Raw genomic sequence first — 26,617 nt, forward strand, 5'->3', positions numbered from 1 at the left:
TGAATGCATAGATAGTACTAATTTTGTTCATTCCAGTAATTGTCTATAACTCAACCTGTACTCTTGAGACCAATTCTGAACATTCACTCTCCTGTTTTAGATGAAGATTATGACTGATCAGAGTAGCTACATTAAGAGCTTAGAGAAGAAGAAGTACCTATAGATGTAGTGGAAAAAGAACAGTGATAATGGAGAGATGATAAGGTAGACTAGATTGGTATTATCATACGAAAAGAAAGAAGTGTAACATTCTTTGGAAATGTACCAAGATAAGTTGAATCATATTGGGACTGTACCTATCTGATATAAGTTGACTTACATTTTTGGGAATTTACCTATCGAAGATAAGCTTCTGACTTAAGATGAATTGTTTGACTCACGGATAATATATTATTTATGAAAATATGAGATAAGGATTATATAAGCTTTGAAATTCAGATGTAGAAAAAAATTTTTGTTTCAATAATTAATGATATGTACATTAAATTTGGGATGCTAAGTAAAGGACCTCCAATGAAACTTTTTAAAACATGCTAGACTCATAATCTTGATTAAGGAAAGATTTAGTAAAAGAAGAATTGTCTGAGGATTTAGTTTCTTCCGTTCAAGGTTGAAAGAAATTTTAACTAAGTTATAATTATTGGGACTTGAAGCAATCGGCTGATAAGGAGTTATATTCTAAGATTCTATATTGGTTTCAAGATTTGGGTTAGTAATCATGTTAATTTTAAGATAGAGTAAAATAAGTATGGATACGCTTATATTCAGTGCCGATCTTATACAGTGTACTTTGGGAATTGATTGGTTGGACAAAAATCATGTAATGGTAGATTGTTGGAGTAAGAATGCCAAACCCCAATCCAAGAAGAAATCGTACTTCGTGGTAAAGATAAGGAACAGAAATCCTTCCTTTCTACTTCTCAGACCTAGAAAGTCTAACTAGCAATGATCAATCAGCGAGGTAAATAAAAAAGTTACTCTAAAGATAGAGGATATTCCAGTTATTCACGAGTTTCCGGACGTCCTTCCTGAAGAACTCCCCGGCGAACTTCCCGACCGCGAATTGGAATTTGAGATTAATTTAGTGCCCAATGCTGCACCAATCTCAAAAGCACCATACTGAATGGCTCCGGCAGAGTTGAAAGAACTCAAAGAGCAACTTAAAGAATTGTTGGATAAGAAGCCAATCCGACCAAGCGCATCTCCGTGGGGAGCTCCTGTCCTATTTGTAAAGAAGAAGGACGGAAGCATGAGAATGTATATCGATTACAGAGAGCTGAATAAGATCACAATAAAAAACAAGTACCCGCTTCCAATAATAGATGACTTGTTTGACCAACTCAAGGGAGCTACGGTCTTTTCCAAGCTCGACTTAAGGTCAGGCTACCACCAACTCAAGGTCAAGACGGACGATATTCCGAAGACAGCCTTCCGAACAAGGTATGGACATTATGAGTTCATGGTGATGCCGTTCGGATTAACAAATGCTCCGACAATATTCATGGATCTCATGAATAGAGTGTTTAAACCATTTCTTGACAAGTTTGTTGTGGTATTCATCGACGACGTTCTAGTGTATTTGTCAAGTGAAGAAGACCACAAGGAACATCTTCGTCTCACCCTCCAGACCCTGAGAGAAAAGAAACTGTACGCCAAGTTCAAGAAATGCAAATTTTTGCTAGAGAGCGTAACATTCATGGGACACATAATACCAGCAGCAGGAGTAGCTGTGGACCCTAAGAAAGTAGAGGCAATCTCAGATTGGCCTAAACCAAAGAATGTGACAGAAATTAGAAGTTTCATAGGACTAGCAGGCTATTATTGAAAATTTGTTGAAGGATTCTCTTCAATAGCAATACCTCTCACCAAACTCACACAGAAGAACTCTAAATTTCAATGGAGTGAAGATTGTGAGCAAAGTTTCGAGACTTTGAAGAAGAAGCATATCTCAACTCCGGTGTTAGTATTGCCAACTGAAGGCAAAGACTTCACCATCTCCAGTGATGCATCTAAAGGAGGTTTAGGATGTGTACTCATGCAAGAGGGAAGGGTGATTGCATACGCGTCGAGACAGTTGAAGACGTATGAACAGAATTACCCAACACATGACCTCGAGCTAGCAGCAGAGGTATTTGCACTCAAGATTTGGAAATACTGTTTATATGGTGCTAGATGTGAGATTTTCACCGATCATCAAAGTCTCAAGTATTTGTTCACTCAAAAAGAACTAAATATGAGACAAAGACGGTGGATTGAACTCATGAAGGATTACGACTTGACGATAAGCTACCATCCAGGCAAAGCCAACAAAGTAGCAGATACTTTGTGTCGAAAGAATATGAGTAAGGTGATCCTGACATCACTTTCCACACAACCATGTCTTTGAGAGACAATCAAGATAAGTCAGGATAGAGATTCCGCTTTGGTGAAACTAAAAGAGCAAGTTAAAGAAGGGAAAGCACCAGATTTCGAGACGGATAACAAAGGAATCTTGTGGATAAAAGGACGATTGTGCATACCAGACATCGATAACATTCGAAAAGAAGTAATGTCCGAGGCACATAAGTCAAAATTTTAAGTCCATCATGGCAGTACAAAGATGTACAGAGATTTGAAGAAAAATTTTTGGTGGAGTGGAATGAAGAAAGACGTGGCAATGTAAGTTTCCAAGTGTCACGTGTGCCAGCAAGTCAAGGCAGAGCACCAAAAACCTGGAGGACTTCTGCAACCTCTAGAAATTCCAGAATGGAAATGAGAACATATTTCTATGGATTTCGTAGTGGGTTTACCAAAGACGAGACAAGGTCATGACGGAATATGGGTAATCGTAGATAGACTCACAAAATCTGCGCATTTCCTACCTGTCCGCATGAATTATAATTTGGACAAGCTAGCCACCTTGTACATGAACGAGATTGTGCGATTACATGGAGTACCAGCTAGCATACTATCAGACAGAGATCCTAGATTTACATATCGATTTTGGAAGAGCTTTCAACAAGCTATGGGAACTAAGATTACTCTTAGCACGGCCTATCATCCTCAAACCGATGGCCAAACAGAGAGTACAATTCAAACTCTAGAAGATATGCTGAGAGCATGTGCTCTAGATTTCAGTGGTAATTGGAGCGAACATCTGCCCTTAATTGAGTTGAGTTCACGTACAATAATAGTTACCACAGCAGTATTGAAATGGCACCATACGAAGCTCTGTATGGACGAAAGTGTCGATAGCCACTGTATTGGGATGAGGTAGGGGAAAAAGCCATTGTTGGACCCGAAATGATCCAAGAAACAGTTGATAAAGTCGCTTTGATCAAGGAGAGATTAAAAGCTGCACAAGATCGACAGAAAAGCTGGGCTGATCAGAAAAGACGACCCGTGGAATTTGAAGTGGGAGAAAAGGCATATGTGAAAGTGTCACCCATGAAGGGTGTAATCCGATTCAATAAGGCTGGGAAACTGAATCCCAGATACGTCGGACCATTTGAAATTCTTGAGAAAGTGGGAACACTTGCTTATAGATTAGCACTTTCACCCGACATGTCAAGAATTCACAATGTATTCCACGTTTCGCAGCTGAGGAGATATATTTCTGATCCTAGTCATATTCTTGAAGCTGGACCACTGTTGGTTGAAGGAAATTTAAATGAAGGACTGAAATATGAAGAGATTCCAATTCGAATTGTGGATAACAAAGACCAAGTACTGAGGCGACGAACTATTCCATATGTCAAAGTACAATGGTCCAACTACACCGAAAGAGAAGCTACTTGGGAGTTGGAAGAAAATATGCGAGAACAATACCCTTACCTCTTTGAGGATCATGTGTAGCCAAGTTTCGAGGACGAAACTTTTCATAAGGAGGGAGGGATGTGAGAACCCGGATTTCCAGCATTTCCAGCATTTCAGTAGCAATGCAAAATTTCCAGCAGAAGATAATATTTCAGAAGCTGGTACTTTTCCAGCAGATTAGAATCCAGCAGCAGACAACAGATTAGAATCCACCAGCAGACAACAGATAAAAATCCAGCAGCAGAAGATTAGAATCCAGCAGACAGTTACTGGTTCAGCATATGACTTGTAACTGAAGCATTTAACATGGAATAAAGGCTGTTAATGACAGATTATAGCCATTAATTGGGAGGCTAACAGTCAGAATTATTGCTTATAAATAGCACCCTTAAGCTCTGAAATTGTTGTTACCAAAATCTGGAGTTATCACTTGAAAATTTGAGTTAAGAGAGCATCTTTGTTCGAGCAGAAAAATCCAGTAGCAAGAGCAACCAGAGTCCAGTAGACTTCAACCGAAACTCTAGCAAACTACAGTAAGTGGTCTTATATATAAATATCTTGAAATCAGTTTGATAATTCTGTTTTAAAGTACAGTTTCTGTATGTGTATTTCTGATATATGATTTTGAAGATCTGAAACTCCATAGTAAACTAATGGTAGGAATATATATTCTGAACATTTCTGAATTCTGATTTTGATTCTGATTCTGGCCTCACCCCTTAGAGGAGAGAACATATAGGGGACTGACATCAGTTTAGCCATGAAATTCACTAACGTGCTCAGTGCTTACTAATTCCGATTTCTGTTCTGAAACCTGTAAATTCTGAATTCTGATTTCTGTTCTGAAAATACGAGTTTTCTGCATATTACTGTTTTACTGTCATGTTGAAAACGATTTCGAAAATTGGGAGTTATTCCTGCCCCTGCTTAATGAGTGACAATCATATCACTCACCTACCAAACTCATCTCAGATAAGAACGAGGAAGAAATATTAGAAGAAGAAGAACAGATCCAGTTCTGGGGCTGGTGAAGAAGATTATTGTTTTCAATTTATGTTTATGTTAATTCCGCTGTATCTGTTAAGATACTGTTATGTCTGGTTTTACATTTCCGCTGTAAAACATCAGTATTCGAGTTGTAACAGACAATTGATTTATTTCGTATTATGAATAAAAGACTGGTTTCTGAATTTTGTACTTCTAAGGCTTGTTGTTTTCGAATGTAAATTTGAGAGCAACGCCGGTGTCAACCAACCCCCATCCCGGGGCGTGACAAATTAATAATAAATAGATCAGATATTACCAAAAGCAAACGAAATTATTTGGTAATTACAATCTTAAACTTAACAAATAATTGTCTCTTTACGTGTTCGAACAACAAAAACACCTCATTTGGTGTTCATATTTTCTTCAAAACACTAAAAACTTATCTGTGCCTCCTAAAAAATAAACATCGGTTATTGTTTAGATATTAAGTTTTTAAATAGATAATATATTTTTTCCGTTCATAACTTGACTGATTTTTTGTTTTGGTCCATTAATTTTTTAAAATTTTGTTTCGATAAACTAATTTTTAATTTTCGATTATTTTGACATAGTCGTTGATATAAAAAATGATAATGTGAGATCTAAAATATCGAAGTAACATTGAAAAATAAAGACGTGTTTATGTCATATCAATCATTATTATGTGTGTGGACCATTGACTCCATAAAATCACGGAACAAAAGCTCAACTTGACAATTATTTCCTGAAACCACATGATGAATTTCAAATATTTGTAACCAATCAACGACTTTATCAGATGTATTAAAATGCTTCTATTTCACAAAAATAAAATCACATTTAATATTTAATGTGAAGAAACATTTACATGTCAACGGAAATTTTATAAAATTTTTGATTAATTATTTAGTGGAGCATGCAAATATCAATAGTCTTTAATTGCGTAAATAGACGAGGATTTTGACCGATATTGATATATATTTTCCTGTAGTGATTATATTTAAAATATATATTTTACGTATGCGTTGAATTTGTGAATTCCACAGTTATTGCGATGCTTGGAAGTCATTCGACGCTCTTCTTCGATTCAATTATTAGAGGGCTCATTATATTAAATGAAAGGAGTGTCAACCTTCCCCTAAATTTAATTTCCAACCATTTTTTTCCTTCAATCCATTGAAAAATATATTATTTCTGGTGAGACAGTATCACGAATCTTTATTTGTGAGACGGGTCAATCCTACCGATATTCAAAATAAAAAGTAATATTTTTAGCAGAAAAATAATATTTTTTCATTGATGACCCAAATAAGAGATCCGTCTCACAAAATATAACCCGTGAGACCGTCTCACACAATTTTTTGCCAAAAAATAATCATGTCGTACCCTAATTTTTTTTACGGTTAGAATTTTAATTTTTATTTATGTTATCGACATTATTTAATTTTTTATCGGAAATATAAGAAATCAAAGTACGTATATGAGAGCCAAATTAAATTATTGCAAATGTGCAAGTTGTGTACTCGATGTTGACTTTGCAACACTAGGTTTCTTCGCATCATGTCGGCAACATAAAATGGTATAGCATCAATTTTCCATATCCACAAAAAAATAAAATAGAAATATTTGGTTTTAGGTTTGTTGGGACCATTAAATATTTAGAAAAGTCTTTGCGACACGTTTTATATGTCAATCCATGCATATAATCAGATATCTGTTACGGTACGTTTGGTATGCATGATTAGATGGATTTAAAAATTTAAATTCACCTAAATCAATGTTTGATATGATTTTTATTTAATAAACTCAATCCCTCCTATGAATGATTATGTTGTATTACGTGTGATTATCCTTCCTCTATCCCTACAATCTTTCCAATTTTACCATTTCTCTTTCACCAACGCCGGACCACCTCCGCCGCGGGACCGCCGTCGACCTCCTCCGGACCGCCGCCGGACTGCCGCAAGACCGCGGATCGCCGCCGGACTGCCACCGACCGTCGGACCACCGTCGTTGTCTTGCCGTCGCCGACCTCCGCCAGCCGTCGGACCACCTCCTGGCGCCAACCAGCCGCCTACCGTCGTCGGACCGCCTCCCGCTGACCGCTGCCGGCCGCTGACCACCAACGGCCGTCGGACCACCTCCGTTGCCGGGCCGTCGCCGGAATGAAGAAGAAAAAATAAAGAAAATGTCAGTTTTGTCATTTCATCATAAAATTCAAAATTATCTCATACTTAAAAATCATACTAAACATAATACTATTTTACATCATATATTATATTTGTATCACAATCATTTTTTTTATAGTTTATTTTATCCTCCTATTAAACATAGTCTTACATGTTTGTATAGTCATGTTTTTTGCGACAAGGGATTGCTAATTAATTAATTTTTCGACGACTTAACTCGAATGATTAAATCACGTTTATAATAAATTAAAGATTGAAAAATTAATAAGGGACACGAGATTCAAGATTCTATGTGATATTCTTTTGTGTAACGAGAATTTAATGACAACTAATTTACATTATTTAAAGTTTAAAGAGGGTCTACAGAAAATAAATTAATCGCGTGGATAGTTCGGCTTCTTTTGAAATTTCAAAGTAATTAAGAATCTAAATAAATATTTAATTTGGTACAAAAACTGTAATATTTTAAAATAAAATTGTCTTAAAATAGAATTTTGAGTTGGAGATGGTTTGAGATATATGTGTGTATGGTACATGTGTATATATGTGTAACGCATCAAATTCGACTATTGTCTCTTTTGTATCAAGACGAGTCTTTTCAGTGTGCCCCAAACCAATCACACTTAACTTTTGAGTTCTTATATGATTAGCTCACAAAAATAAGATTCGCCTTCTTGATATGAGTAATGCTGTCAAATCTTTTTATGCACTTTTCAACTGTAAAGTCTCATACTTGAACAGTTTTAGAATCCCTCTCATTTCGGTGTGAAATCGGTCCATTCATGTTCTCTTCGCCTAGAAAGTTGTCATGCGCCGCTCATTGTCCGAATAAACTCATAATACCAGAGATCACCCCGCCCTCTTCGATCTCGTATCTCACAGTATGTGTTAATGTGTATACTTGTATCTATGTGTATAAATTTTGCATGTATATACATTGATACACACACACAACAAAAGCAACTTGGGCACATTAAAATTTACACGCTTTCTCCCACTTGCTAAACACCAGTTGGCCTTGAGAAGACCCCACGATTTCAGTAGTTCCATTTGACAAATCTTCAAATTATTGTTTTAAATCAAATCACCCACTCAGCCATCAAAAATAAATTTTAAATATTATATATATCATTTTAAAATTAATTCGTTAAAAATATATTAAATAGAAATCTATTTTTCAAATATATAGTTGCACTATTTCAACGATTCATTTATCAGCATACTCCTTAAAGATTGGGATTCCTGGCTGATCATCATTTGATTGAATTATAAGTCTTACATGAGATGATCTCAAATATTTATATTAATGAAACAGATTGATCTGATTCATATTTTCAATGAAAAATAATATTTTTTATAAACCGACTCGGGTTGAGGTTGACATTCTCATAGGAATTTTTATGTCATTTCAAACTTAACTAGCTAATACACTCATGTGTGACAACTGAAATTTTAAACATAAAAATGAATGGACTAATTAATCAGCATGCCTCATGAAAAAAAAACACTATATGTAAAATTAATAATGTGTTAGACATTGTATTTTTTAAAATCAAATATAAAATTTCTCTATTAAATGGGGTAAATGTGCTTGAATTTTTATAACATATGGTGAAATTTGTTTGACATTTAAAAAATAAAGAATGTGTTAGCCTATTAATATTTTTGGAGGGTTTTATGTTTAAAAGATAGTTGTATAATTATATTATATGGTACATCTAATTATCACAACTATAGTTTTTTTTTATACAACTCTTTACAGTTGGATTGTTGGATCCAAATATTGTTGGAAAATCAAGGCCGAAAATCTTGAAAAATACAGCACTGCCCCTTTTGCCTTTCATCATTATTTTTTTCCACATCCAAATTAAGTTAGGTGTACAAATTTCAATTGATCACATATATGGTAGGCCTCTTAATTCATTATATATATATATATATATATATGCTCGAGGTAGATTCGAACTTTTCTGATAAGGTTCGAGCTTGACTTGTTTTGAAATTACTAATCTCGCGAATAGATTTACCTCAATTCGTTAATAACTCATTTATCATGTTTAACGAGTCTGGCTCGATCTTAGCTCATTTAGCTGACTCATTTTCGAGCTTTTCCAACATATAATTGAACTCGAGTCTGAGTTTGATTCGATCTCGTTAAAGATAAAATCAAGTTCAATTATACAATAAAATTTACTCATAAATAACTAAAACGACAAACCTAACAACTAAAAAATATATAAACTCGGTTCATCATTGAACATTCCAAAATTACAACATCAAAACTATAAATAATTGATTATACTCTATCTAAAATATATTAGTTGTAGAAATTTATCAATTTCAAGTAATTTATTATAAATGGTTCATGAATAATACTAAGATTTGAATGATAAGCTTAATTTTATTACTCTAAACCTATAAAGTAGTATAATTATCATATGAATTTTCTTTGATTGTATATAATTATTTAATTAGTTTTTCTAGATATCTCAATGCAACAATATCATTATAAGATTTATATCATATTTTATTTATTTATTATGCTAGTTTTTAAAACAACGTTTTAACATAATATATACATGTTTATTCAAATTTGCAATCGGATTAGTAGTGCAATTTCATATTATTTTAATGTGTTTAGTCCTTTTAAATGAATTAATTGATATGTTTTGTTGAGTTTTAATTATTGATTATGTTAGTTTTTAAAATAATATTTTAATATAATAATTTGTAAATTTCCTGAACGTGCATATGACTCAGTAGTGTAAATTTTTTGGGAAAAAAAAAAGGTTGATGCATTTATGTTATGTTATTTTATTTATTGTATTTTAAGAGCATTTTAATATAATGAAATGCAAATCAAATTTAAAATTGTAATTGTGATTAAGTGGTGTAAATTTATCTTTTGAATGTCTTGTATTAAAATAATCAAATCATTTCAAATTCACTGGTAATAATATTTCTATATGTCAACTCAACAAATTAGCTAAGCTAGAGGTCGAGCTCACGAACCACATAAATGAGCCGAACTCAAGCTCGTAAACAAGATTGCAAGATCACAAGCCGAATATACTGAAAATCAATCTCGAGCTCGGATTAACGAACGATCTCGAACGAACTTTTATTGAGTCGAGCATTGAATAACTTGTCAGTAGCTTGATTCGTTTACATATCATATATGTACACACAAATCATACAATTGTTTTAAGGATGATCACAAACCAATATATGAAAAATGAGAGAAATAAATTCTTTTTGGGATTTTTCATAGGTCAAGAAAACATGGATTAAGTATTAAAAAACTCAAGCCAGATTACTGTCTGGGTAACAGATTCACGAGTTGAACGTCCGATTCGGTCTAATAATTTTGAAAGTATGCAGATAATAAAAGTCAACTTGAACAATATTATTCAATGTGGGGTATTTTTTATGTTTTGAGATCCAATCTGAATTGAAGAAAAATTTTAGAGAAAGAAGAAATTTAAAAAAATTTCACGAATATAATAATGTCGATATTCTTGCAGGTGTGGAAAATACATAACCATACTTAATATTAATGAAATTAAGTTATGATTAAAAGTAATAATAAATAAAAATACAGTGTTAAAAAACTAGAATTAATAAACAGCATGATCCCAGAGATTGTTATTATTCTAATTTGGAGTAAATATTTGTATATTAATATTCTGATGTATTAATATATAATACTACGCTCCAAAAATACGTATTTTTACAATGTTCAAAGATCTATAAATGATAGATTTTCAAAAATTTAGTCAAGGTTAATAAAATATATAAGATTATTAATTTCCCCACCCCACTTTTATTGACCAAGGAAATATTTTTGTGTTCATAAATAATTCATCAAATTTCTCTCGGCAAATCGGACAAAACTTGAGCCGAAAGCGACTAAATTAGATAAAGCTATAGACATAAATATAAAAAAAATTGAAGATGTTAGAATTTAATTACTGATTTATTTCAAAATTATTTGTTTAAATGCCAATCTTTTGAATTGTTACGATGGATAGCTCGTTCCAGATCTTTCGTTTCCACTCGGACCCGATGAAAAAATGGAATCACTACTACTTATAAATTTGTCGAAGATGATTCCGATCTAGTTCATGGTTAATTAAAAGTAGAAGGCGCTATCGTACTAATGCTTCAGTCTTGCTGGATGACTATCGAGCGGCAGTCCGAGACCTCTCAATTAACCAACACCATTCAGCTACTACCTCGCAGGAGACATGGCAACCACCGCTAGAAGGAACAATAAGAATTGATGTGGATGCGAGCTTCAATACAGTAGCCAACGTCTGTGGGCTGGGTGGAGTGATCCGAGGCAATGATGATACTATGGTGATCGCGTTTGGACTTGCTATTCCTAAACCAGACACAGTCGTCATGGGAGAATTGTTTGCGATACGAGAAGGCTTACGTCTTGCTAAAGAGAAAGGATTCCACGATATTTGTCTCTGCTCTGATTCACTTCTGGCCGTTCAAGCAGTCACGTCACCAACAAGTGATCTGAGTTACGTCGGGTCCTGTGCTGAAGAGATCCGATGTTCGTGTCTTGATTTTACTAATGCTATATTATTGCATGTTAGGAGATCGGCCAATGAGTTGTCTCATTTTTTTTATCTAAATTTGCAATTTCTTCCCCTGCACCATTCAAATGGGTGCCTGGGGATTCTCCCCTATGGGTGGACCAACTTGTAATGCAGAATCATCATCAATAAAGATTACAAGTTTTTTTGTAAAAAAAAAAAAAATGTAGAAGGCGCTATTGTGAGATCCAAATGTTTCATGGCGTGGCATGTTCGTTCTTATCAACTACTCTAAATAGGAATTAGTCATTATTATGATATATATATATACATATATATATTCTAGATCTATACTAAATTATTTTAAGTATCTTTGTTTTCTCGGCATGTTTCTAGGAATTTTGTAAAATACCAATTTACAACTTGGCATCTTAATTAATTATATGTACTCCCATTGACAACTCTTTCCTTTAATTAATTTTATGTTACGTTAACCTCTAACATAAAAAAAAATCATACACTAAATCAATTTTAACATTAATTTCATTTATCAAGGTAAAAAAAAACCTTCATAAAAATTAACTTTGGGATTCAAATTGAGATTCTCACATATAACTTCGACTCTATTAAAATTAAAAAGACACAAAAAATAATAATAATTTAGTTGATCACTAATTTGCATCATCAATTCCAAGGAGAAAATATATAAATATGCTTGAGGTGATAGTAAAGTCGGATATCATGAGATTGAGGTGGCGTGGCATCGCAATCTCTACTCATTCATTAAGTCATCTTCAACCGAAATAAATTAATTTAAACCTACGGAGTTGAAAAGTGCGCTTTCGTTAGGCAAACTTGTGAATTAATTAATCCATCCATAATATATTTTTAGATTTGTTGCAGACAAGGCACTAGCTAGAAAAAGTCGGATTTTCCGATACATGTGACTAAGTGAAACGTATCCGAAGACCAAGCACTTTATTTAATTTAAATTTTATAAATTTTATCACACACATATATGACATGTATTGCATATTATGCGTGATTATATTATATTTATAATTGAATTAATGATTGTAAAAAAAATTTTTTTTGATGATATTAAACCAATCAAGATTAAACCACATCCATCAATCTTGATTGGTTTTTGAAAAGGATTATTAAAAAATTATCATCGTGTTAAATGACTCTAATTTTACGCGTATATATATATATATACACACACATATATTTATATATATTTGATCAATAATTGTAATATGTCGATCGATCGATTCCATTATCCTAAAAATCGAGGTGGGTTTGTATGTACATGTCACGATGGATTTTCTTGAATATAAATAATAAAAGAAAATCTTGATATTGTCATTGCTAGCTCTAACTGATTAACTAAATCTTGAGGTTGAGATAAGCAGCGATCTTAGAAGATAATCTATAATAATGATATTGATTATCCTCTCCATGTTGTAATAAAGCTAAAAAAATTATAGAAGATAATAGGTTTTCTTGAGATTTGGATTCGTAATTTTCCACTTCAAAAATCTCACGTTTTCAAGGACAAGAAATCACATGAGATAATCACCAAATAAGGCCCTACCACTAGATTTCCATTTCTTCTGTCAACTTTTTTTTATTCCCCAAGGGGAAGTGCATGTCATCATAAAAAAAGGGATCGCAAATATTTGTATCCACAATTTGATTTTGTTCCTAATTTTCCTTAGTTTTTAAGGTTAGCCAGATCATGACTATGCTTCCACTAGTGTCATTTAGACATTTTCTTTGATTTCCAAGTTCCCACACGAGTAATTGAATCATATGACCTAAAATTGATATCCATATGTATAACGAACGAGTTTTTTTCGCCGAATCATCGTGTGAAATATCGAAATTGCACACTTATCTCGTATGAAAATTAAATAGACATCTTAAATCTTAATATTTTATAAATATTGCACAAACACCACTTGCACATAAAATATCGAAAATACACATTTATCTCATATGAAAATTAAATAGACATCTTATATCTTAATATTTTATAAATGTTGCACAAACGCCACTTGCATATGCTGGAAATCTGGTGAGCTGAAGTGTTTTGATGATATCTCATAGACCAGCGAGGCAGCGATCAAAATGACCAGCAGACAAAACGATTAGCAATAAAACTCAATTTATTACAAGTCAAATTTCAAACCAGCTAGGCTAGTTCGGACATTGTCTATACTAACCGGAAGCCATCGATTGCTGTATCCGTGTTATTCAGCTCGATCTTGCAGCGTCTAATTTTCATAGATAACGTTCGAACTAGTCTATCCCGCATGAAATATGACCTGTAATAAATGAAGTTTTCTTTCTAACCATTTTGTCTTTTGATCATTTTGATAATTGGTCTATGAGATATTATCAAAATACTTTTCATCTAATGTATGGAGCGTTCGTTCAACTTTTATAAAAGATTAATGTCTATTAAATTTTCACATAAAATAAATATAAATTCTCGATATTTCACAGAGTTTGGTAAAAAAAGAACTTTATCACGGACACATCAAGTAATTTTATTACAACATGGTCAATTCCATTGGTTACTGAAATTTAGTTAGTGGAAAGTTACTGGTTGAATTTAAAATGTGAAATAAATGACAATTTATAATATATATTACAAAATTTTCAAAGAATAAGATAAAATATACTATATTAATAGTTCATCGAGACATCGACCCATCTTACATGTGACAAAACCCAACAAGTTCACGCGTTCCCACCTGTAAGGACAGCTTCTCCGTATTACTACGCACGCATTTGGTACCGTACCTTTTTCTTACGTAAAAATTCAAGAAACCCACACGATATATACAATAATAATATATTTATCGCAAACAAATTCGGGTCCCATTTACCCAACATCGTCAATTAGTCTGTTTCCATTTAAGAACAATGTAATATTACTATCATTCCAGGGATGTAATTTTTTACGTCATTTTGTATTTCGGTTAATTTTAAAGAATGTTAGACACATCAAATTAAAGCAACATATATGTATATACGCGCGTGCATCCACATATATATAAATATATATTACATAAAAACCCACACGAATTACACGACATGAATTAAAACGTTGGATGTTTTATGAAATTATTATTATTCTTTTTTCTTTTTTGAATCTTGGAGATTCACCGCCGTTATTTTGGTCGCGTTCTTGATAAATTCAAAAAGTCAACACAATAATCTGCAAACCACGATAATAAAGTAAACTATACTATAAGAGTCATATCTGATAAATTCAAAACTGAAATGACAGGGATCGGAAAACATCTAATCCCTAGGAATTCACTATGACCTAAAATCTAAGTTAAAACAGTTATCATATTCAACTTTTAAGGTGGGGACCTAGCTGCTATTAAGGTGGGGACCTAACTTGAGAATAGCAGCTAGGACTATCCGTACGGAATCCCAATACTTACATTATTAAAATTTATTATATCACTCTCACGTTACTCAACTATTATTATTGTTGATAAATATAGGGTTAGTAGATTTATTAGATTAAAGGCTATATATATATATATATATATATATATATAATAAGATAGATGCCGTAGCCCACAGATTGAACGTGTTTGCTTCCTTGTTACTGTGATCATAATTATCAAACAAAGAATGGTCAAAAGGTTTCGAATAAAAGTTTAAGCTGGGAAAATATCTTTTCATGAAAGGATGTGACTATATATTATATTATTTTATGATGAAGTTTCGGGTATAACGGACCTAATTTTCATGAAATGTATATTAAAAATTGGGATTCAGATGGGGGGAAACTTAATTTTCTAGGAAAATATTTTGACCAATTCTTCTTTGATTTAAAATGCTTGAATCAACTTGATCGTTGAGGGTTTTATTAATTAACTAATTTGTCAATATGTACACATAGTGGGGCGGACTCAACATGTGGTAAAATATAGTCTCTTCCCTTTTTTACTAATTTTCTTTTTTATAAAAAAAAGCATATGTTGGAATATATTCATTTACGGGATAAAATAAATTGTTTATGTAATGTAACCTGATTTTCCAGATGTAGTAAATTGAATCCAGCCAATAAAACAAACAAAATATGAGGATGACCAATCAAATCAAGCCAGGTAGGATTTTATGCAGAAAATTCTAGTTGGATGGGTTTCCCATGTCTCTTTCATTTCAAGTCTATCCAGTTATCCTTTCATTAACAATGGCCCATACTGGTGGAGATCACATAAGTGTTACTCCCCAATCCCCATCCATTATTACCCCTTTTTCTTTTATAATTTGCTGGATATATCAGTATTTTTCGGTGTCATGTCTCAATCTTCCGGTGAAATAAAAATAAAAATAAAATCTTATAATTCATTAAGTGAACCAATTAATGGAGCAAAAACGTTGTTTTGTATGGTGCATGAATAATTAAGTTAATCACAAGAAAATGTAAATCTACATGTGTAGGAGACGATGCTAAATGTCAGCAGTAGCAGCAAAAATGAACTGACTTAAACAGGTCCACACTTGGTGCATGTGAATCCCACCAACTTGCTCTCGTTATCTTCTTTAACCCCACCTCAAACCGTAGCCTGCATAACTCCGGCACTTGTGTTTTATTATATATTTGAATTGGCAGTGACCCCCCATCTTCCTCTGAATCTTCCTTACCCATCTCTAGGGTTGACCCACATCCGGGGCAGATTAAAATATTAAAGGATGTACTATTTCATGTTGTTGTTATTATATTTCCAAAAAATTTAGGGAACCTCTTATATATATCCACCTCTCTTTCCAACTACTCATTTCATTATTCACTCGTTTTTCTTCCAGATTAATACATATATAATTTGCCCTCTCCGATCCTCTACAAGACATAATATATATATATAATGGATGTGAGCTCAGCAGATGAAAGCATAAGTGACTCCACATCAGTCACACCACCGCCTTCGATCTCAACGGCGGCCATGACCAAGTCTCCGGCGAGTTTGTGCCGTGTCGGCAGTGGGGCTAGCGTCATCATCGATTCGGAGAACGGGATCGAAGCGGAGTCCAGGAAGCTGCCCTCGTCAAGATTCAAAGGCGTGGTGCCTCAGCCTAATGGAAGGTGGGGTGCGCAAATTTACGAAAAGCATCAGAGGGTGTGGTTAGGTACTTTCAATGAGGAGGAAGAAGCTGCCAGAGCTTACGACACCGCGGCGCAGCGGTTCCGCGGCCGCGATGCTGTCACCAACTTTAAGCCATTGTCGGAGACTGAAGATGACCGGGTCGAAGCGGCTTTCTTGAATTCTCACTCGAAAGCTGAGATTGTGGACATGTTGAGGAAACATACATACAATGATGAGCTCGAGCAGAGCAGGAAAAACAAGGGAGGAATTAGTGGCAAGAAAGATGGGTCCTTCGGTTTCATCAACGGCGGAGATACGGTGGCGAAGTCCCGGGAACAGCTCTTCGAAAAGGCGGTGACGCCTAGCGACGTCGGCAAGCTTAACAGACTGGTTATTCCGAAACAGCACGCAGAAAAACACTTCCCTTTACAAAGCGGAAACAACACAAAAGGGGTTCTGTTAAATTTCGAGGATATGTGTGGGAAAGTGTGGAGATTTCGGTATTCTTATTGGAATAGCAGCCAAAGCTATGTGTTAACAAAGGGATGGAGCAGATTTGTGAAGGAGAAGAATCTTCGGGCCGGCGACATTGTTAGCTTTCAACGATCAACCGGCCCCGATAAGCAGCTGTACATAGATTGGACATCGAGAAACAATGGATCAATAGTGGGGTCGGGCCTGGTTCAGCCCGGCCAGATAATTCGGCTGTTTGGAGTGAACATATTTGAGGCACCGAGTAGGGTTCATGCTGCTGCAGCCATTGAAGATAATGGTAGCTGCAGTGGGAAAAGAATGAGAGAAATCGAGCTTCTGGGATTCGATCAGTTTAGGAAGAAACAAAGGGTTATCGATGTTTTGTGACAATAATATAATTTAGTTACCTTTTTTTCTCCTTCTATTTTCTAATTTTGTTTCGTTTTCTTGTTCTTTTCTGTAATGTTGCGTTGGGAGTTGCTAAAAGTTATAATTGTATAGTATTTAGACGAAGAAGGAAAGGTTCACAGGTATGAATTCCATGATTAGAGGTGGAGAAAATTTGAAATTTACAAAAAGAACGTTATCGTTTCTTGGTTTTAAAGTATTACCTCGATCTTTTATGACTAAAAATCCATTTGTTTTTTGTTTCTTTTACTTTTATGGTTTTATGATGGATTAATAACAACAAAGAAAAAAAAATAAATCAAGAATGTATTGACTGAAAGATGAAATCCCTTTTGTAATCTCTGGAAGATAAGGAAATTGTACATTAATTGGGATTTTAGACTGTAAGATTTTTTCAGTGGGGAAATCTTTGATTTTATGTAATATTTACTCACGTAAATGATTAATCATTCCCATGCTTTTAACTTTAGATCACAAATACAGTAAAAAATTGAATTTAATGCGCCTTTTTTGGATTTTGATTATACATATCCGATGTTGAGTATGCTTCTTTGAGAATATTATACGCATCAACAACTGAATATATACATACATAAAAGATTACATATATTTTCTCCATCATTATATTGAATATCTATATCCATCTGGCTCCGACTCTTTACATACCAGCTAAATCTATATGATGCGTGGAACTAATCATAAAGGCCATCTTGAAAGGCTGTAAATCCTTTTTTTTTCCCCACCCCAAAATCATCTCCTAGCTCCTAAATTAGAGAAACATAATAATTTTCAGAGTTATAACATGGGACTTAGCATAAATTTATGCTTCAAAAACTTAGGATATCATTGCTCTTGTTTTAGTTTCTATCATTTTGATCTTCGCCAAACTAATTTCGACTTGTTCGTAATCTAAAGTTGATACCCTCGGGATAGCTCGGGTTGTGCCCGAGTCATGAACGATTCTTGTGCCCGGGGCATGGACGACCCAGGATACTGGATGGATGGCCAGAATCAGGACAAGTCGGCAGGAAGGGTTCATCAGGAGCCGGGCAGGTGAATGCCCGGGACGTCTCCTCCCCGGGCCACCGGACGCCCATGCTCTCGTTCAAACTCCCGGGAACTTTCTACCCGGGCCACCTCGATATGAGCACCGCACTCGAGTATACAAGCAGAATAGGATGTGGGCGACTGTCTCATCTCTGACATCGATCCAAGTGGTTGACAGAATCAGACAGGCAGGATGTGACTAGTATATGATTTGACATGACAGAATATAGGGTGTGCTCAGCCGTCCTACTATAACTAGTAGGTAGCATGGAGAACGAGGTCATCATTACTTCTCCTACTATAAATACCAGGTTCTATATTTACATTTACATTCATTCATTCACACCAATATCACAACCATCACTTGGTTACATTGGTTCTTGGCTTGAATCATTCACTGACTTAAACATCGAAGTGGCCACGCCGGACACCCTTCCGGCGCCCATTCACGTGGTTACCTTCTTGAGTGCAGGAAATCCTCTCCGCCCGGGGAAGAAGCTTCTGGTTCAGATATCTACATTACTCTTATTTCCTTCATCATTTTGATAGCAGATCCGGTGGAGCACCCGACCATGCTCACTCATTTCATCGCATCAAAAGTGAACATGGTTTATGGAATCAGTAGATGGAAACCGAGCCAAAGGGACTGTTAGAATATATTATTGTTAGTTCTCAAAGGTAGATTAGTCATTTTACTTTTTTTGTGTTTACCCTAGCTATATAAACATAATTCTTTGTATTCTTTATTCAGTTGACGATGCTGCCTGCAGCTTAAGTTTTTCGCTCACTCTGGACAACACTTGAAATCAACGTTATATCTTTCATTTCTCTTTGCTACTTATATATAAAATTATAGACAAATTCGGTTTAGTAAAGGCTATACTTTTGTTACGTAAATTTTCATCTTTTTAGTACTAGATCCATGCATAATATAACGTCTTAAGTTTTAACTATCATCATATCATCGGACTGATATTTTATGTAATTCAATAATAACACATGCATGTAATAACTTATTTTTGTTAATTATATATATATATATATATATATATATATAAGATTAATCTAAGGCAAACTTCTGTGCATTTTCTTAGCGACTTTTCGAAAGAGTTGAAATGGGAATCAATAGTCTCAAATATACTTTTTAACCCAATTTCTAGGCTTTTTTTACTCTTTCTTATCTTCTTTTTGGAAAGCATAATACGGTGGTTCACTTCACTGGGATTGCATTGTAATGTTAATTCCACCTTTTTTAATGTAAAAAATATATATTTTAATTAATAAAATAAGTGTTATATTTTCAAATTTTATATTATTTTCTTACTGGGACCTGATTATATTTTTATGCTACACACCTTATGGTGGCACAACTTAATAACTTATTTATATTCAAGTATTTACTAAGAATTTAACATATATTTAATTATCGTGTACTATTTATAAACATAAAACATATTTTTTTTCTTAGAATTTAAACAGACGTGAATTAAGACTAATTAGTTTAAAATTTTATTACAAATTGAATCTATCAATAATTTTTTATCAACAAAATATTTTTTACGAAACAATTTTTTAAAGCGAATTAGTCGAAGTAATTTAAGGATGTAGTTTTCGTACAAGCTTTAATGCTGGACCAGAATAATGGAATCATATTCTTGCAACTTATTACAAATTCACTAACCGACGCTGAACAAGTTTGTTTTAAAAAAAAAGTTTAGGAGGCTTATTTACATTTTAGGAAACTAAATCATTAAAAAATGAATTTATTTATTTTTTTCAAAATATTTTTAATGTAGAATCAATCCCTATTAAGGATTACCTGTAATAATATAAAAAAATGATGCAAAATCTTTAAATATAATGTATTCATGTGTTGGAGGATAATATTAATATGCAATATAAAAAATTTTGGAAAATATATTTTCGTGAATAAAATTAGAGAGTATATGATATTTAATTTAATTTAATTTTTTGGGATAGAAACCAGCCTTTCCGGCTAAATTTCTACGAACAAAAACCGAAGAAAAGGCCGAAATGTCATGGTCAGGTGCTGGAAAATTCATGAATCAAATATACTTTGATGCCTTCTTTGTAATTTTTATAGAGATGATGACACTTCCATATACGTCAGCTATTGGTAGTATCATGAATGATATGATATCGACACGTCCTGATGTTGCTTACGCTTTGAGTATTACAAGCAGATATCAGGCGAACCCTGGTCCAATGCATTGGAAGGCCGTGAAAGATATTCTTAAGTATTTGAGAAGGACTAAAAACTTGTTCATGGTTTATGAGGGTGGAGAATTAAAATTGGAAGGCTACACTGATTCTAGCTTCCAATGTGATGTAGATGATTCGAAATCGACCTCTGGTTTTGTATTCATGCTTAATGGTACGGCTGTCTCTTGGAAGAGTTCCAAACAAGACACAGTTGCGGATTCCACCACTGAAACTGAGTACATTGCTGCGTCTGCTGCAGCCAAAGAGGCAGTTTGGATGAGGAATTTTGTCCAAGAGTTGGGCGTTATTCCTAATGGAGTTGATCCAGTCCCGGTGTACTGCTTTTCCCAAATATTCTTAATTAATATAGGTCTACACATCAAGTGGATATATCTATATGTGAGCACAAAAAGAGGATTCCTTTTTACCTAAAATCTTATTTGTAACCTTGCATGAATTTTTTAAATAAGCTCCAAATGTAATAAAATATAAATAAATTGCATACCCAAATTCAGAAAACTGAGAAAACCAACATAGCCAAATGGATAAGTTCACAAAAAATTGCATACCCAAATTACACAAAAAATAAAAACAAGTCCCATCAATTAAACACAAATGTTTACAGGCCCAAGGATAAAATTGAACCAAACATGGCACATGGGCCATATTAATAAACCCAGCCTATTATCAAGGGAACCAAACGGTCCCTTATGAATCTTGCCCATCAAATTCAACCGCAAACCAGTAGTCTCCTGCGACAATAATGGCTTTTGCAAATGCTTCAGCTTCCCAAATCAGCTCATTCTTCTCTTCTTCACGAAAAACCCAGATTATCAGCATCTTCCAGTGTTCTTATGGGGGCCCCACTCTCCTCCCGCCACACTTTGCCTTTATCTTGGGAATATTTCACCCTACCATGGGGCACTGCCCCAAATTTAACCACGTATATGCAGGGTTCACCGATTCATATACGGGGTCCATCAAATTCTTTAAAATCAACGGCCCAGATGCCGTGGAAACATCGACAGAACCTTTATCTTGTATGTGTTTTGTCTCTGGATAAGTCTTCGTATATGTGTGTGCATTGTGTGTTCTCTGCTTCGTTGAAATTTATTCGTTTTGCCTTTGGTATCCATGGTCATGATAATCTTGTAAACTTCTGGATTGGGCATTCTTTTTACTTTGGTAAGGTTCTTTAAAAGATTTGGATGCCAATATTTATCACCCTCTTGTAAGATTTTGAATTGAGCCGTTCTTTTACGTTGATTTTAGGTGCATTCTATGTCTGCGTAATCGTTCATATGTGTGCCTTTACTGTTATTGCTGTAAGCTTTAGTTCCTTCTGCTTTCGGTATCAGTATTCATGATAAGCTAGTAATATTTTGAATTGGGCATTATTGTACTTTGGTACTGGGGCCATTTTTACATCTGAGCAACTGATCATGTTTGTACTTCATTATTTCAGTGAACTTGAATTCTTTGTGCATTTTGATATCATTATTTGTTCATGACAATCTTGTAAAGTTTTAAGTTGTAAATAATTTTACTTTGATTTTATATTCATATTGCAACACGGGCTATAAAGTTGGAGTCTTTGTTCATTGAAGATTGCTCATAGTTATATAATATTAAGCTGTCGTAAGATGATATGTTAATCCCAAGGTTTAAAATATTAGAATCTATATAGTATGAATTTCATGTGCTTAAGTTGAGTTTTTGTTTATGTACCATTTTTTTCCTTTTCATATTTGTTGTCAAATTCTTGTTGTGAAATTGGTTGAAGTTTCAGATTTAAAGAGGCATTTTGTTATTTATTCAAAGAAAAGCTATCGGGTTTGGAAGAGGCCATGAGAATAAGAAGGTAATTTTATGCTTTTGTAGGATTCTCATAGGTCACAAGTAGCATGAAGTGATTTTTTTATAATTTTATTACTATATGCTTCACTTATAATTTTATTACTATATGCTTCACTTAAAAGAAGGCCTTCTCTAAGGCGTGGAAAGGTATCACAACGGCTTCCTGTGCCTGATCATATTCCTCAGCCTCCTTACCTTAGTTCAGAAGTGTTGCCAGAAATTTCAAGGAAACATTCATGATTCTGAAGGAATTTTCCGTATGAGGGATGCTTGCCCGCTTGCCGCTCGGGTGCTAGAACATGCCGGATCATTGGTTAGGGTGTGAATTTACTGTTTTATTAACTCTAGTATAAGATATTGATACTCTTGGTGCTTGTGTCTCTTGGTGGTTACCTACATGTAGTTATTCATTTGTTACCATCAGCTTCTGGTCAAAGTTTTCTTCTCACTCTGTGACTTAGTTGAGGCTCGTGTAGCCATCAATTGAGGATAGGGATGCAATTACATATCTGAATCAGAGTCTCGCCGACGGCTATTGGGGGTTGAACATTTTGACTTACTAAAATGTTGTCACTAAGAGATGATGTTTTCTATACTAGATCTTTTATTTGTGGATCTTGTCTAGTGATCTCCCTTTATTGATTTTTGTTTGCGCCATGGTCTCGAAGGGCGCTAGGTCATAGTTACCAGAAGGCCACAAGGCAAGTTATCCCTTGAGCCTTGAACTAGATTAACTGTTAATCCCTGCCTTGGTCTTCGAAGGCTCAAGTCACCTTAATTATAAGTCCCAGTCTTGGGAGATTATTTTTACTTGAACATTGGAAATTGCTGACGTTAACTTGCATCCTAGCCATCGTACTTTTTCACCATCTTATTAAGATTTTATAATCTTCACAGATATGACAATCCAGTACTTAAGGATTCACCACCTTGTTCAGATATTATAATTTTCTCATATGATATTAATCCAGTACCTATAGCTAAAAATTCTTCCAGTTTAACCTTTTCTGTGAGTGCCAAAGTCTTGCAGGATAATTTATCCGTGCTGTAATTAGACAGCCAAATAAGTGTGCCAAATCCTATGCAGAACCAACAATCCGTGATTTGCATGTGTTTTTATTTGTTCTTCTCTTTTTTACCACAACCGATGATATTATTTATGCTTAGAATTTTAAAAAAAAACAGAAGATGACAGTTAATTGGATCTAAAACTACTAAAAATAATGAAAGACTTAATCACAGCCTGGAGAAAATCTTCCTTTCTGATAGTATAAAGTAATATACCTTACTAGTTAAGCAAAGTGTGGAACAGAAGGCATGCGATTTTCTTTATTTTTTCTTTTGCTGATATATCGGTTTATACTGATCTTAAACCTTATTGTTTTGTATTGCACTAAATAGAAGTTAAAACTGTAAAGTGGACAATTTCTTTTTGGTGTCTCAGTGACCATGCTGAAAATTTTGGCTATGGTGTGGACCGTGTCGTGGACCATTTTGTGGGACATGGCATTGGAACTATATTCCATTCTGAGCCTCCTTATATTTCACCACCGTAAGTCCCTTTCTTGAGTTCCACCATATGTTTACCGGTTTGTTAGTTGCTATGAATATCTGCATGCGCTGCAAGGGGACGGTTGATTGTTATTTATTAAAATGTTTGAGTATAGTAAGTTAAAAAAGCATCATACTAGGTGAGAGCATGTGTCAAATTGTTTGAGGTTAAAATAATGGCATTTATCGGTTTACATAATTTTTATTGTAACTTCTCTAACTTCTTGAGGGTAAAAATTCACGGATAAAATAATGGCATTTATCAATTTACATAATTTTTATTGTAACCTCTCTAACTTCTTGAGGGTAAAAATTTTCGGTAAAGGAACAGTCAACATTATTTATCAAAGCTTATTCTAATTATAAGTCCAACTTCGTTATTGAAAAAACATTGTCAGTGCTCGATCATTAATTGTTATAAATAAAAACTGATGCACGCAAGTGCTATTATCTTTTATTGATTGTATGCCAAGCATTAGCGAAAATTATTAGTTTTTGTTTAGTTGCGAACTTATGAAATTTTCTGGTATGAGCTACTCTTATTCATGATTATACTGAATCCTTTCTCACTCTTTTTTCATGGTGGCCAGTATGGAAAATTGATCGTTTTTATATTTGATTTTTAATTTTATAATATCTGTTTTAAGTTATGCCAGGAACATTTTCAGTTAAGTCATGGTACTGTGTAAATTTATGGTTTCGAACTGTCTTTTTTATAACAATAGAAGAGAAAAATGCATGTGAAAAAACTTGGTTCCCCTGTGCTTGAGTTTGCTAGAATATAATGTTGATGCCATAAAATTTAAGAGGAATTTTCTGGTTATGCTTGGTCGGCCTTTCAAAGTTTTATTGGATAACAATATTCTTCAAGATGCTGTTGGTTTTGAATCTTTAAAAGATTTGTTTTGTTTAATCTCCTCTTTTTTAAACTTTCTACACATTATTAGTAGGGATGTTTTTTAATCTTCGGCAAAGATATGAAGAATGTACCTACTTGTAATGTTACATAGATATGATAAGAGTTCATAGATAATTTCTTATTCTTATTTCACAAGTTTATTTTTTTGGATCCTACTTCCCCACAAAAAATTGGGGGAGGCATGCCTTTAGAGGATAGAATTCACTCATGTTTAAGCGGTAGAGAAATTCCTCCTCTTCCCCTCCATTGTACGTGTCATTCTGGATCCTGATTGTGTTAGTTTGCTATGCAGTCATGTAAATTAATATTCTTGATTGCCCGTGTTATATAATTATGTAAATTATCTTCTTCTGCAGGTAATGACGAGGCTGGCCGCATGGTTGTGGTAAAACATCCACCATTGGTGAATGCTGTAGATTTATTTGTCGTATATGTTATTCTTGGTTGGCTCAGATGACTGATTTCGAAGAATATGAACTGGGGAGGAATATCAAATCTTGAATTGCCCCTTCGAATAAAATTGAACTTGCTACAAATGCATATTTGCTGATAAATGTTCAACTGTTGCCAGAGCATGAACAAATTTTTGATTTTTTTCCTCTATTTGATTTGATAAAGAGAAGTTTGCCATTCGTGCAGAACCAATTCTTACATTGAGACCTACAGAGTGCATAACACGGGAAGACAACTTGACTACTCTAACAACCGATGGATGCCCGGCAGCACAGTTCGAGCATACAATTCTCATTACAAGAACCGGGGCTGAAATTTAGACTAATGCTAAAAGGACGTGTTTAATTTTTTCCGGGCTTGTCTTACATTTTCAAGACAGTCAGCATAAGCTCAGGTATTTGTATGAACAGATGGATCGGCTTCTTCCTGCCATCAAGCCAAGAGAAAGTGGCTATTGCAGCAAGTTTTACCATAAGTCGCCATATATATTCGCTTAATGGTTTGGAGAGGGTTCTTGATTATAGTACCACAGAACCTACGCTAAAGCGGATGTGCAAAATTTACTTCAAGAATGGTATCTCATGTCGGTGTCGCTGACCTCTCATATGCCTTAAAAGTTTTCCTTCAGCTAAGGAGAATTTGTCTCGTGTATGATCTCTGCTGTGAATTCCATGTAAATTTTCCTTCAGCCAAGGAAACATGTAATGCTAATGAATGCAATATTGACTTTATAATTCCTTGTAATTTAGGCTTTTACTTGTAATTTCTTCTTTTACTCATATAATCGAGACCTACGCGGTTGACCTAACTGGCGTAGTCATCGTGGAATAGTCTTGTTTGTCCAAATTTTGTGATTATGCGGGCATGTTAGATGCTAGAAGCACCGATTTAAATGAAAATTGTAAAAATTATTTCTAAACACAAAATGATTATGAATCTCTAATTTAATTGTTAGTTATAATCTGTTAAGAAAAAATATTAGCTAAAACGAAAGAGTTGAAAATAAAAACGATACTAGAAAAGATAAAA

At 34.2% G+C, this 26,617-nt stretch overlaps 1 protein-coding gene and 1 long non-coding RNA gene across 6 annotated transcripts; both read left to right on the forward strand.

The window, feature by feature from the left end:
* Nucleotides 1-16,324: 16,324 nt before the first annotated feature.
* Nucleotides 16,325-17,740, forward strand: LOC142543562 (AP2/ERF and B3 domain-containing transcription factor RAV1-like). The gene has a single exon (XM_075650909.1). It carries the CDS (start codon nt 16,438-16,440, stop codon nt 17,515-17,517), a length of 1,080 nt encoding a protein of 359 aa, XP_075507024.1. The 5' UTR covers nt 16,325-16,437; the 3' UTR covers nt 17,518-17,740.
* Nucleotides 17,741-21,690: 3,950 nt separating this feature from the next.
* LOC142543563 (uncharacterized) lies at nt 21,691-26,322 on the forward strand. 5 transcript variants are annotated; one of them, XR_012819777.1, is made up of 6 exons: nt 21,691-21,848; nt 22,598-22,669; nt 22,791-22,984; nt 24,110-24,217; nt 25,492-25,538; nt 25,775-26,322. It is a non-coding gene; the product is annotated as an uncharacterized LOC142543563 (long non-coding RNA). The 5 variants fall into 5 exon arrangements; XR_012819776.1 differs by lacking the exon at nt 21,691-21,848 and adding an exon at nt 21,894-21,993 and having other exon boundaries at nt 22,788-22,984; XR_012819775.1 differs by lacking the exon at nt 21,691-21,848 and adding an exon at nt 21,904-21,993 and having other exon boundaries at nt 22,592-22,669; nt 22,788-22,984.
* Nucleotides 26,323-26,617: the final 295 nt, after the last annotated feature.

This window comes from Primulina tabacum, chromosome 4, assembly GCF_025594145.1.
Source record: "Primulina tabacum isolate GXHZ01 chromosome 4, ASM2559414v2, whole genome shotgun sequence".
In the NCBI taxonomy this organism is placed as follows: Eukaryota; Viridiplantae; Streptophyta; class Magnoliopsida; order Lamiales; family Gesneriaceae; genus Primulina; species Primulina tabacum.